We start from the raw sequence: 12,840 nt of genomic DNA, 5'->3' as shown, positions 1-12,840 counted from the left end.
TTGGTTATTCTATCTCTACATCGGATGGATATGCGTATGCCAGTGTAGTTTGCAATGGCTACTTTATGATGTCTTGGAGAATCAGTCTCTGGTTAATCATTCAGTGTACATAACATGCCAAATAATTTCGACCGGTTACGATCACTTCCTTGTACATGCTGTATGCTTATCACGCCTTGGTCTCTTCCTTGTTCTCTTGCTCTTCTTTTTGAGCATACTTTGGCACCTCCTCTCCTGCCCTCCAGAAGTACTGCGCACCCGGATGAGTATCCGGCAGGCGAGTCTTCCTCTTGACACCGTAGAAGTTCTCCCGCATAGTACCACCCTTGACCGCGTAATCCTCCCAGAACAACCCTCTGCGCCGCAGTTCCGGGATGAGATACTTGATGATGTCGTCAAACGTCTCCGGCAGAGTGGCATAGCTGAGGTTGAACCCATCAACATCAGCGACATCGACCCACCTCTCCAGCTCATCCGCCACTGTCTTCGCGCTTCCAATGATTTTGGCGCCATTGCCACCAACGAGGAGATACTCTGCAATCGTACGCCGATTCCATTTCACGTCTTGCTTGCCGGGCACCGTACTTGCCCAGTGGTTGACCATGCTCCGGATAGCGGGTGCTTCAACGAAACGGAAGTCTTGGTCCTCGTCGTACTTGCTCAGATCATAGCCGGACCAGCCGCCAAAGAGTGCCAGCGCTCCTTCCGGATCGCCGTATTTGAGAATCTCCTCGAATTTTGCCTGCGCTTCCTCGTCCGTCTCGCCCACGATAACGAGGACACCGGCCACGATGCGGATGTCATGTGGATCGCGCCCAAACTCCGCCGCTTGTTTGCGGATGCTTTCCACGGATGGACGGACTAGTTCGGGAGTATGCCCGTTGAGGAAGATCGCCTCAGCGTGTTTCGCAGCAAAGGCCTTGCCGGCCGTGGATGTACCGGCCTGGAGCAGGAACGGGGTGCGCTGGCGCGAGGGTTCGCATAGGTGCGGTCCCGGAACGTTGAAGTATTTGCCTTTGTGGTGGATCTGACGGACAGCCTTGGGATCGGCGTAGCCTGATTGGTCGTTCTTGACCGCATCATCACGCCATGAGCCCTCCCACAACTTGTATAATACGTGCATGTACTCGTCCGCGATTCGATACCGCTCATCATGCTCAATCTGCGTGTTGAGACCAAAGTTCCGTGCGGCAGAGTCCAGATAGGATGTGACGATGTTCCAGCCAACGCGTCCTTTGCTCAGGTGGTCGACAGTGGAGAATCGTCTCGCGTGGGCGTAAGGTGCGTCATACGTGGTTGATGCCGTGACGCCGAAGGAAATGCTTTCCGTCGCCGCGGCGAGAGCCGGGATACTGTACAGAGGATCATTGATGGGGAACTGCGCGCCAGCCGGGATCGTCGGCTCGAGATTCGCAGGGCCCTTGTAGACGTCATAGCCACCGAGCACGTCGGCAAAGAAGATGGCATGAAACTTGGCAGCTTCGAGCTTCTTGGCCACTGAAATCCAGTGCTCGAGATCGTTGTATTTGCTGCCCTGGTCCTTGGGATACCGGAACACACCCGGGTTTAGGTGTGCCGGAGCCTGCATTGCAAAGGCATTGAGGATGAGCTGCTTCTTCGGCTTCTCCGTCATGTTGATTCAGTATTCAGTGTAAACAGCAGTAACGATTGATTAAATCACAAAGCCCTAGAAACAACTTGCTGGATGATGAAGAGGGAAAAAAAAACATCGAAGTCTCTTCACAGCTCGTTTTCAGTTTCTACCCTTCAAAACCCCACCCCCCACTGAGATATCTTCCCATCCTTCTCAAAGTCAATGAGCTGATACGATGGTCAGGGCGAGCTACGGTACAACGTCCGATGGATGATGAATGGGATCGAATGGAGACCTGGCCAAGCTAAAAACTTTCCTAAACAGGAAAAATTTGTTGTATATTACGCCGAGGTGCGTACGGTAATTACAGGACCGTTGACGCCCCGACTCGCGCAACGTCCCACTAGGATGGCGTGACCAACAACTAACTCATAAAACTGTCATCTTGGTCAAACGATAAGCTTAATGACGATAATGAGCCAAGGACGGGTTCGGCGATTTTTGAGGAGGGGCTTGGTGTAGGATTGACGCGGAGTTGGGAATTGACCGCAGGTATGATTCGCACTGCATTGTAGGGCTAGCCTATTGCACGTATCTCAATCCTATCATATCATGATGAAATGTAGCATGTACGACTCATTCCAAACAGTTTTATATTCTAGTATCTATCATCAAAGTATCACAGAAAACAGCCGTCATCAATTTACCACCCAGGTCATAACTCAGTTTGCCGCAATTTCTGTGTTTTTCCGCAAGTCAACCACCAGCCTCTTCCCTGACACCGCTCCGCTTCGCAGAACTTCAAGGGCATCATTGATATCTGCGAGTCCACCATCCCGTCTGACAACAACTTCCGGGGGAACCAGTTTCTGCGTTTCCAGTAGCCGTTCCAGCCACGTCACTAGGCCTTCACCCACCGCTGGGGAGGAGTGGAACATCTTGATCGGGACGGTGTGGTAGCGAATGCGCGGATCTCTCTCCTTGGGAAGCCCCGTGAGTCCGAGGAGGTGCGTCGAGGTTTCACTACTGTCGTCTATGTAGAGCGCTTGCTGGAGAATAGCCGCAGTGTCCCTGCCGACAATATCAATGGCATATCGTAAACGGCCTTGGGTTACTCCTCGAATGATTTCCACAGCTCGATTAGTGTCTAGTCGGTCAACGAGAATGTCAGCGCCGGCTTCGTGGAGTTTGGCTCCATGTCGAGCCACGTCTGCGACGGCAACAACACGAAGGCCGCACAGCTTCGCAAGTTGAATGGTAACATATCCGGTTGTTGTTGATGCTATTATTTAGTTAGCACCAAGAAGTATCAATGAATGACAATAAGTTGTTTACCTCCCCATATAGCAATCCAATCACCTCGCTTTATTCTCCTCGACTCATCCGCTGACGAAAAGCACTCTTCCCGGACGTCCGCTGGGATCTGCTCCTGATCAATCTGGCTGATGATCTGCGGCAAGTTCGGGCCAGGAGCATCCTTGGAAAGGTCAAAGTCGAGGCCAAAGCAGATGCCCAGCGCCAGCGCCGAGGCAACAAAGGCCACTCCAAGTGAAACTCCGCTGTGTATCGACGTCGTGGGCGGAATTCGGACTGCATTGTAATGAGTCGCGATGGCGTATTCCTGGAATGCCGCTTTTCGGATGTCTCGGTAGTCTGTTGAGGGGACTGCGACAAGGTCGCCTTTCTTGATCCGCGAGTTTGGCGCTGTCTGCACAACAACTCCGGCGAGGTCACGTCCGAATATCCAGGGCAGGCTTGGAATACCAAAGTTGAAGGCTCTGGAAATTTTTCAGTGATTGTCTCAGTAGGGTAGACGAAATAGGATACTTACGGTGCTTTCCAATCAATGGGATTGAGACCGACTGCGTCCACTTTGACCAGGATCTCCCCATCATGCTGCACAGCAGGGACGATATGATCGGTGACGAGAACGTATTTTTGACGCACAGCTTGTAGAAACAATGCTGATTGTCTCTTGATAGTCACGCCGTTGATACCGTTGACCTGTGCGGCAGATTGTTCGGAATATGTGTGTGTCTGTGCTTCTGCCGCTGGTTGTGATTCAGCCTTGACGTTGTTCTCCGCGTTCTCTTTTCTGCGAATCGACAGATTTCTCTTGACCAGCGTCGCTGCCGAGTCTGAGATTTGGCTATCAATGCCGTTTTGTACACCCAGTGTACCATTTGATTTCTCAAAGAGGATTTCACGGTCAACCGTTCGAGGATCATCCTCTCGTGTCGCACATTCAATGGCGACACATGTCATTGTGGCCGACATGTTGAATCTGTTTTGACACAGGAATTGGATACTGGATATCAGATCACCTCCATAAATTTGATGAGGGGAACAGGAGAGTCACGGTACTTGTCCTACTAGCCGACTACGAGGACTACTAGTACTATCATCATCCCGGCCGTTAATGTTCAATCTACGGCTTATTTTCGCTGTGGATCACATCAAATTCCCAGATTTGAACCCGGTCACGAATTTCATAGCAAGGAGCAGCCACGCGAAAGGTTAGGAGGCCTGAATCGAGGCACGGTAAGTCATTGCGCAGAGTGGAGTGTAGATTGCGTGATGCTGACTAAGCACGATTAGCCCTAACTTGACAGTGTTGAACCACTCGAATCTGGCTGCTTGATGACCGTGTTCTCTTGGCCACGACTGCAATTTTGCGGGGTTGGCACATGTGTATCGAAGATCTTGCATCTGAGAAGCATAGGCCATGTAATTGGTTCACCGGCCATGCGTACTTAGATATAGCCGGCTGTTATTGGAGATGAACTTGATGTACGTACGGGGTTCGTGAAAGAAGAACGCGGCCAAACTTAACCTGTCCGTACACGGAGTACAAACTCTTAAATTTTCCTCGGGGTAATTCCGGTACGATCTCGACTCATGAGTCATGAACAAATACGCAATTGACTTTTTGTTACTGCATACGTACCATACTCCCTTTTGTCCTGCGAGGCACTAAGGTAAAAAAGCAAGTTCCGACCTGTTGGACCTGAACAATAACTGCCGAGAGGTGCTCCTTACTCTTGGAACCAACATGAATACGAAAGATGGAAAACATAACTGAGCTATGGTGCTTGTAACCCGAATGTTGGAGTGGCCTGTGTAGTCTGTAGCGATGGTCGTTAATCGCAGTAATTACGCCCATGTTACCCCATACATGATTACCTTCCAGATCCAGCATATTTTCTGATATCAATGCAGTACCTCTTCCTACACCAGATTATTTTAAGTTACTAGATACCAATTCCTTTGACAAATTGGAACGTCGCGATAAAGGCCTGATAGCTCTTGGCCAGTTGACTAACCTTAGCGTCCAAGACGCAGGGGTGCGAAATCAACGTTCAGAATGTTCTCAAGTTTGCAGAAAAGTCGTAGGAGTAGGAATAGATGCATTCATACCACTAAGTTTATATGAAATATTTTTGACTCTTTCTACAGAGTATCCAGGAACCTATAGCTTAGTATGACTACCTATAAATTGTAGGCCTCGTTCAGAGAACCATTCCCTTGGAACTACGGAACATGGGAATGCTACGTATTCTGTCCTACCATTTGCATGCAACGCCCATCAACCTGGATATGCGCCAGCCTGCAAAATCTTAGTATAACATTGGGTGCGCGTGGTTAGACGCTCTGGACTGGTTCTTTCGTCCCACGGATATTTAGTACCGTTGCTTAGGGCCGATGCTTGGACCACTTCAAACCTTGACTTCGACTGTCAAATTCAGAAAGCACATCGCTTCAGGCCCCAAAGCAACATCATAGTATTGTTAGGTACGGTCATTTCGCAAGCTTATTGTACTTATCGGCATTGATCTGTCAGGAAGGCATGGCCATGGAACCATGGACGTGGACTAGGTTACGTACTAAAAAGCTATGGGCGGGAAACTCGCAGCCAAGCTGCCAAAGCAGTTTAGCATTGTATGGTGTACAATTAACTAGATATTGCGTGCGATCACGGAATCTCAGTCAACGATGATCTTGAAGAAAGTTTCCACTTCCACGACACATTCGAGACACCGTTTGAGAAACGATTTGGATCCAACTGCCCTGTGCTCAGCAACAATGGCAGATATCCATATAAATAGAGTTTCATCGGAAAGTAGGCAAACAATGGCAAACTGTCACATCAGGGCGTCGTCTTTTACCTGCATGTTTGCTCGAAAAAAACCTGGTATCTTGTCGTGAGGTGAACCCAGCAGTACAGCCATGGCAGAGGTCGAGAAGAACCCTGCGACTGTTAAACCGACCGACTCGGAAGATGAGTCGCAGACAAATCAACCCACCGATCAGCAGAAACGATATCCAGGTACGGTCTAAGTCGCATTTGCAGCGCCAATACCTTCCTAATGACAGGCAGTCAAATGGTATCGCTCGTCTTTCTTCAATGCGCTTATCCTCGGTATCTGCAACTTCCTTGCCCCTGGCATCTGGGGTGCAATGAACAGCCTCGGTGGCGGCGGTAACCAATCGCCATTTCTAGTTAACGCCGCGAATTCGTTGACTTTTTGCTTGATGGTCCTCTCGTGCTTCTTCGGCAGTCTGATCGTGAGATTCATCGGGATCAAATGGACCTTCATCCTCGGCACTACGGGTTACGCACCTTACGCCGCTGGACTGTACGTGAACAACCGTTACGGGACGGAGTGGTTGGTGCTCTTTGGCGCAGCACTGTGCGGTCTCGCAGCGGGTATTTTCTGGATGGCCGAGGCTGCCATCGCCCTTGCATATCCGGAGCCTTATAACCAGGGCAGGTTCCTTGGTTTCTGGCTTAGTTTCCGTGTCGCAGGTCAAATTTTAGGCGGTGCCATCAACGTCGGCCTGAACGCTCAGTCCGATAAGGCAGGGAAGGTGTCATATTCCGTTTTCCAATTGTTCATCGCTTTGCAGGCGCTTTGCCCATTTGTGGGTTTTTTGCTCAGTTCGCCCAAGAACGTCCAGAGAACGGACGGCCTGCCGGTGCGATTGCATGTCTATCAGAAATGGTGGACTGAGATCAAAGCCGTGACCAAGCTGTTCTTCCGCCGTGATTACCTCCTCATCGTTCCGCTAATTTGTCAATCCGTCTACGCCGAAGCGGTGATGTTCACGTTCCAGGGACTCTGGTTCTCGGTTCGTGCTCGTGCTCTAGGATCATTTCTCTCCGGAGTGGTGGCGCTCATCTCTGGTAACATTTTGGGCGCCTTTTTGGACTCAAAGAGGATTTCGCTCAAGTCTCGTGCTCGCTGGTCTTTCGCCGCTGTGTCCATTTTGTCGGGCATGTGCTGGCTTTGGGGAACTGTCATCGTGACGGAATTCCGTAAAACGCGACCAACCTATGACTGGTCTGATCCTGGGTTCGGGAGAGGATTTGCATTGTTTCTCTTCTGGGTGATTTCGTTCCAACTGAACTACATGTACCTGTCAGTCTCCCCTCGAAAAGCGAAGGCTTTACTGCAAGCTTTGCTAACACTTGAGAAACAGTTACTTCGTGGTCGGCAACCTAGCAGAGAACGAGGAAGAAGTTGTTCGCATCGCCGGTTTGCTGCGTGGCACCGAATCAGCTGCTCAAGCTGTCAGCGTAAGTACACTGTTCAGTTCAAATAGGCAGGAAGTTAACAGCCATCCATAGTACGGACTCTCCAGCGTGCCAATTTTCGCGGAGGTCGGTGGCGTGTATCTGAATTATGGGATGTGGGGAGCTGCGCTGCTCCCAGCATGGCTTGTGATCAAGAATATAGGCGTCGGGAGAGATACAAAAGTTGAGCGTGAAACGGCACAAAGAGAGCATGGGCGAACTTGATGTCATCATAGAAAGAAAACTTTTGATGTAGTACGGAGGTAATCTGGCGTCATAATATCAGGTTTTACTACAGAGTATTCGAGGACTCCTTCACTGTCTCGTAACCCAAGTCAAGGTGCGAATCTCTTTGCCTCTCCCCCAAGGCACAATCTCTACCGTTCCGTTTTCTGAGGCCAGAAGGGAAGGGATCTTCTCGCCTTTCTTCTCAAGTCGTATTCTTGTCTTTGAGTCCGAGTTGGCCGGGAGCTTGTAGAATTTTCGTCCAAACCCAGACAAAAAGCCTACAAGGGCTTCTTCTGTAATCTCTTCCTCAGTGATCCAGCCATTATCAACTGCATCTTCTAGTGCTTTGAGGACAATGGCCGTCACGTATGGCTGCGTAAAGCAACCAGCAGCCGTAGCGCCGGGTCCCTTTTTGGAAGATACAGGATGAGGCGCGGAGTCGCTTCCTATATACCAAGTTAGTACAGCGGTAGAAAATCGTCCGCATTTGAGCTCTTACCCAAGAAGAATTTACCGGATCCTTCCACTACAGCTCGTACAAGTGCTAGGCGGTCCTCCGGAGTCTAAAACTGATCAGCTAGTTTCCAACTGATCCTCCTTGAAGGTGAACCTCCTACCTTGGCGACGGGCTTGCAGTAGTTAAATACATCGCTGACTGCATCATCGATGATTAACGACAAATGATGAGCAGTTATTGTCCCAGCAACCTATTCATCGAGCATCAGCTGATCGCCCTTGCGGCGGATTGGATTCGAAGATTCGACTAGACATACTGTGGGCCCACATTGCTTCACAGCCTCAAGTCCCTGACGAGTGCTGACATGCTCGAGGATAATCCTTAGTTTTGGGAATGCAGCGTGGAGTTTGTGCAGCTGAGGCACAAACAGCGGCTCCGCATTGAGTACTGTAACAGCGGGACCAGCTGTGCTAGCATTAGGTGGGGAGCTGATCATTTCGCCATGCAGATTCAAGACAAGGTCATGCTTCTCCATAGCTGCAAATACCGGATATAGCTGTTCAATATCTAGGACTCCATCTTGGGAATTTGTTGTGACCTAGGCTCTCGAGTGAGCTATGCTGATGAAAATAGACAGCAATGCACGTACACCTGCAGGGTAGTATTTCACCTGATATCAGAGAAAGTCAGGGTCTCATCCGAAGGACATCAATGTATAGGGACTCACGCCATATACGACACCAGACTTGGCAGCTTCTTCAATGTCTTCTGGTGTCAATCCAGTATGCAAATAAAGAGACATCAGAAATGTCACATTTGGCGCCAACTTTTTGAGTTTCTCGTGGTATGCCACGGCCTCTGACGTCGTCTTGATTGGAGGCTGCAAGTTTGGCATGACATACACAGTATCGCAGCCGCCTTTCTCAACAAAGCCTGTGACAAACTCCATCATGTCATTTTGCCGCAGATGTGCGTGCATGTCCGCCTGCATTCAGACTATTAGCTTAGAGTCCACGTTTGCGGAAGGTTAGTTACTTGCTGTTGGCGGAAGCTCGATCGAAGAAAGCGACTTCAACTGCATGTTGTATTCAAGACAAGATCCCGCAGATCGGACGAATGGCGTTCAAGGACAGTGATACTATCGCTGCAGGATTGAATTGCGCAGGACCCGAGATTGGAATGTAATTTTACAGGATAACAGCCCAATGACCCGTGTATACTGGAGTTCAGTTAAGTTCCTTCCAGTTGGCTATCGGCTGTCGTACAATCAAGCAAAAATTCAAGCATCGTCTAATCCCACTTCTGACGATTAGACCAGCGGCACCAGCCGCCCGGACCCTCGTCCGTGCGGCGGCATCTAAAGACTTGGCATCTTATCAGCACGTGAATTAGTCACGTGGTTTTATCTCGGTCATAAAACCGGTAAACCCGGCATGTTAACCCCCATTTAAATGCCGTCTAAGTGGAACAATTAATTAACCTCCAGCAGTCCTGACATCAGATTGCGTAAGACATCAATGTATGTAACATTATGAACTGGCACAGATTTACCACCGAGACATATCGGACACTACCTGTAGAGGCAATAGGTGAAGAGGTTGACGGATGACTAAGCGGTAGACCGATGTCGGATCGGTCAGCCGCGGAATAAACTGTGGAGCTTGGCTGCGTGGTGACCAATCAGACGAAGCCCATTTTCGCTGACTGTCGGAGCAGGCCGAGATCGGCGCAGAGCGCGGAGCTGTCCCGCCTTGAATCGAGGCAAGCTGCAGAGATATAAGTTCTAGCAGCGCCGACCGGGCAGCTGGTTGAAGATTGCCAGGTTGCAATCCTGCTCGAGCAGTGCGGACTTAGTTGACCACTTGTCTAGGGTCGCCAAGTTCGGGCACCAATTCTCGTCGCCTCATCTCCGTTGATAACCGGAGACTTTTGCTCGCCTCAATTGCAGTTTCTCTGTTCATTCTGATCGCGCTGGTTCAGTTGGGCTAGATTACTCCATCCATCATGCCTGGAGCCGAGAAGAGACCGAAGACCCTCTACGATAAGGTCTTCGATGCCCATATCGTCAACGAGCAGGAGGATGGGACTGTTCTCCTTTATATTGGTAAGTCTCGGGCGATTCCTGAGTCCACGTTTATCAGTGGCTAATGAAACGTTCTGTCTAGACCGCCACTTGGTCCATGAAGTTACTTCTCCTGTATGGGATACAGACGCCGCAATTTTACGTCGATTTCACACTAATGCCATCTTTAGCAAGCGTTTGAAGGATTGAGAAATGCGGGCCGAAAAGTTCGGCGCCCTGACTGCACGCTCGCCACTGTCGATCATGTAAGTGTAGTAGCCTGATAGATATGGTGATATGTGCTAACTTTGATAGAACATCCCCACTACACCCCGAAAAAATTTCAAGAGCGTCGAGACGTTCGTTCAAGAAACCGACTCGCGCGTGCAATGCATGACCCTGGAGGCCAATGTAAAGGAATTTGGCTTGACATACTTTGGTATGGACGATGACCGTCAAGGCATCGTTCATATCATCGGTCCGGAGCAGGGATTCACCCTTCCTGGCACGACGGTTGTCTGTGGTGACAGCCATACCTCGACGCACGGTGCTTTCGGCGCCCTTGCATTCGGTATCGGAACAAGTGAAGTTGAGCATGTTCTTGCAACGCAAACTCTCATCACGAAGCGCAGTAAGAACATGCGCATTCAAGTCGATGGAGAACTGCTCCCTGGCGTCACCAGCAAGGACGTCATCCTCCATATCATCGGAACCATTGGCACCGCTGGCGGTACCGGATGTGTCATCGAATACTGCGGATCCGTAATCCGGGGTCTGAGCATGGAAGCTCGCATGTCCATTTGCAACATGTCCATTGAGGCTGGCGCTCGTGCTGGCATGATTGCGCCCGACGAAACTACCTTCGAATATCTGAAGGGCCGTCCGCTTGCTCCCAAGTACGGCGGCCCTGAGTGGAAGAAAGCTGTGCAGTACTGGTCTACTCTGCGTTCCGACGAAGGTGCCAAGTATGACATTGAAGTCCACATTGATGCCAAGGATATCATTCCCACGGTGTCCTGGGGCACCTCCCCGCAGGATGTGCTTCCTATTACGGGTGTTGTCCCGTCTCCGGACGATTTCCAGGACGAGAACCGCAAGGCGAGCTGCAAACGCGCCCTTGAATATATGGGATTGACTCCGGGAACCCCGCTCAAGGAGATCGCGGTTGACAAGGTATTCATTGGTTCCTGCACTAACTCTCGAATCGAAGACCTGCGTGCCGCGGCGAAAATTGTCGAGGGTCGCAAAGTTGCCCCGAACATCAAGCGTGCTATGGTTGTCCCGGGCTCCGGTCTTGTCAAAAAGCAGGCTGAGGCCGAGGGCCTGGCAAAGATCTTTGAGGACGCTGGTTTCGAATGGCGAGAAGCTGGATGTTCCATGTGTCTGGGTATGAACCCGGATATTCTATCCCCCCGTGAACGGTGCGCTAGTACGTCGAACCGTAACTTCGAAGGCCGCCAAGGTGCCCTTGGACGGACGCATCTGATGTCGCCCGCTATGGCTGCCGCTGCTGCTATTGTCGGGAAGCTGGCCGACGTTCGAGAATTGGCGCCCGAGGTTCCTCCGACATCCAAAGCCACCGCTCCCATCAATATCCAGCCCGAAGTGGATGACATTGATACCGACGAGGAGATGCAGCGCATCCTGGATATCCCAGAGGACAACGAGCCTCATACAAACACACAAGCATCCACATCCAGTGGCGGTCTTCCTAAGCTTACTGTCTTGAAGGGTATCGCCGCGCCTCTTGATCGCGCTAATGTCGACACCGACGCTATCATTCCGAAGCAATTCTTGAAGACCATCAAGCGAACCGGTCTCGGCAGCGCCCTCTTCTACGAATTGCGCTATGACCCGGAGACGGGTGAGGAGCGCCCGGACTTCGTTCTGAATCAGGGCGTTTACCGTCAAGCGAAGATCCTGGTCGTGACCGGACCCAACTTTGGCTGTGGCAGTTCTCGCGAACACGCGCCATGGGCTCTCCTGGACTTTGGCATCAAGTGCATTATCGCACCGTCGTTCGCCGATATCTTCTTCAACAACACCTTCAAGAACGGCATGCTTCCGATTCCCATCACGGACGAGGCCGCGTTGAACCGCATCGCGGACGAGGCGCGCGCCGGTCGCGAGATCGAGGTCGATCTCATCAATCAAGTGATCCGGGACGCTTCAGGCACCGAGCTCGCGACTTTCCACGTCGACTCCTTCCGGAAGCACTGCCTCGTCAACGGCCTCGATGACATTGGCCTGACGCTGCAAATGGAAAGCAAGATTCGTGACTTCGAGACCAAACGCACCATTGAAACGCCCTGGCTGGATGGCAGTGGGTACCTCAAGCGTGGTCGCCGGGGGCCGACTAAGATTGAGGCTGCACCCGTGCCAAAAACCAACCGTGGTGAGATCAAGAATGAGCCGCTGGAGTGGTAGATTACCAAAATACTTCTGGCTCTGGGTTGTGGTCTTCACAATCTAACTCTACGCGTCCAAAAATGCTCTCGGGTTTACGATATTGATATATGAGATTAATTAATCCTGTTTCCTGCACTTTGTATAGTCAAATATTGCTGAAGATACCAAAACTGAGAATGTTGTTCACATGTCCTGTCGTCGCTAAGCTGCTTGGACGTTCTGCCTACAGTACTCTTGAGTATACGAGCCGATTGCTCTGGATAGCGCTAGAGGAAGAACAACGAGTGGTCGGTCCAGCGGGGTAACTCTCAGATGCTCAGAAACATCCACGCAGAAGGCCAATTATCGACTTTCTCTTAGCAAATCTTATCAATGAATTCATTTCCGAGCTGGCAAACTACTAAACCAGGGGCATGTTTCGAACTTTATAATCCAGCGAGAGAGTTCTGCTCTCTGGTCTCTCGCCCTCTTCACGTCTCCTTGCTACCGTGTAACGAACAGATCCTCTCTCAAGC

General features: G+C 50.7%; 5 protein-coding genes across 5 annotated transcripts; 2 read left to right on the top strand and 3 right to left on the bottom strand.

The window, feature by feature from the left end:
- Positions 1 to 169: 169 nt before the first annotated feature.
- Positions 170 to 1,633, bottom strand: VTN49DRAFT_4144 (uncharacterized protein; the record flags this gene model as incomplete). The annotated part of the gene is made up of 1 exon (XM_069412058.1): positions 170 to 1,633. The coding sequence occupies one exon, from the start codon at positions 1,631 to 1,633 to the stop codon at positions 170 to 172; it is 1,464 nt and encodes a 487-aa protein (XP_069267339.1).
- Positions 1,634 to 2,316: 683 nt separating this feature from the next.
- Positions 2,317 to 3,871, bottom strand: VTN49DRAFT_4143 (uncharacterized protein; the record flags this gene model as incomplete). Its single annotated transcript, XM_069412057.1, has 3 exons — positions 2,317 to 2,876; positions 2,930 to 3,372; positions 3,426 to 3,871. The coding sequence occupies 3 exons, from the start codon at positions 3,869 to 3,871 to the stop codon at positions 2,317 to 2,319; spliced, it is 1,449 nt and encodes a 482-aa protein (XP_069267338.1).
- Positions 3,872 to 5,821: 1,950 nt separating this feature from the next.
- VTN49DRAFT_4142 (uncharacterized protein) lies at positions 5,822 to 7,394 on the top strand (the record flags this gene model as incomplete). Its single annotated transcript, XM_069412056.1, has 4 exons — positions 5,822 to 5,921; positions 5,973 to 7,014; positions 7,076 to 7,172; positions 7,224 to 7,394. The coding sequence occupies 4 exons, from the start codon at positions 5,822 to 5,824 to the stop codon at positions 7,392 to 7,394; spliced, it is 1,410 nt and encodes a 469-aa protein (XP_069267337.1).
- Positions 7,395 to 7,484: 90 nt separating this feature from the next.
- Positions 7,485 to 8,935, bottom strand: VTN49DRAFT_4141 (uncharacterized protein; the record flags this gene model as incomplete). Its single annotated transcript, XM_069412055.1, has 7 exons — positions 7,485 to 7,843; positions 7,897 to 7,960; positions 8,015 to 8,104; positions 8,171 to 8,452; positions 8,504 to 8,524; positions 8,582 to 8,839; positions 8,894 to 8,935. The coding sequence occupies 7 exons, from the start codon at positions 8,933 to 8,935 to the stop codon at positions 7,485 to 7,487; spliced, it is 1,116 nt and encodes a 371-aa protein (XP_069267336.1).
- A 923-nt stretch (positions 8,936 to 9,858) lies between these two features.
- VTN49DRAFT_4140 (uncharacterized protein) lies at positions 9,859 to 12,343 on the top strand (the record flags this gene model as incomplete). The annotated part of the gene is made up of 4 exons (XM_069412054.1): positions 9,859 to 9,958; positions 10,020 to 10,051; positions 10,108 to 10,182; positions 10,232 to 12,343. The coding sequence occupies 4 exons, from the start codon at positions 9,859 to 9,861 to the stop codon at positions 12,341 to 12,343; spliced, it is 2,319 nt and encodes a 772-aa protein (XP_069267335.1).
- Positions 12,344 to 12,840: the final 497 nt, after the last annotated feature.

The sequence above is a fragment of the Thermomyces lanuginosus genome (genome assembly GCF_041956635.1).
Source record: "Thermomyces lanuginosus strain ATCC 200065 unplaced genomic scaffold VTN49scaffold_31, whole genome shotgun sequence".
NCBI classification, from domain to species: domain Eukaryota; kingdom Fungi; phylum Ascomycota; class Eurotiomycetes; order Eurotiales; family Trichocomaceae; genus Thermomyces; species Thermomyces lanuginosus.
This window is presented reverse-complemented; position numbering and strand designations above follow the sequence as displayed.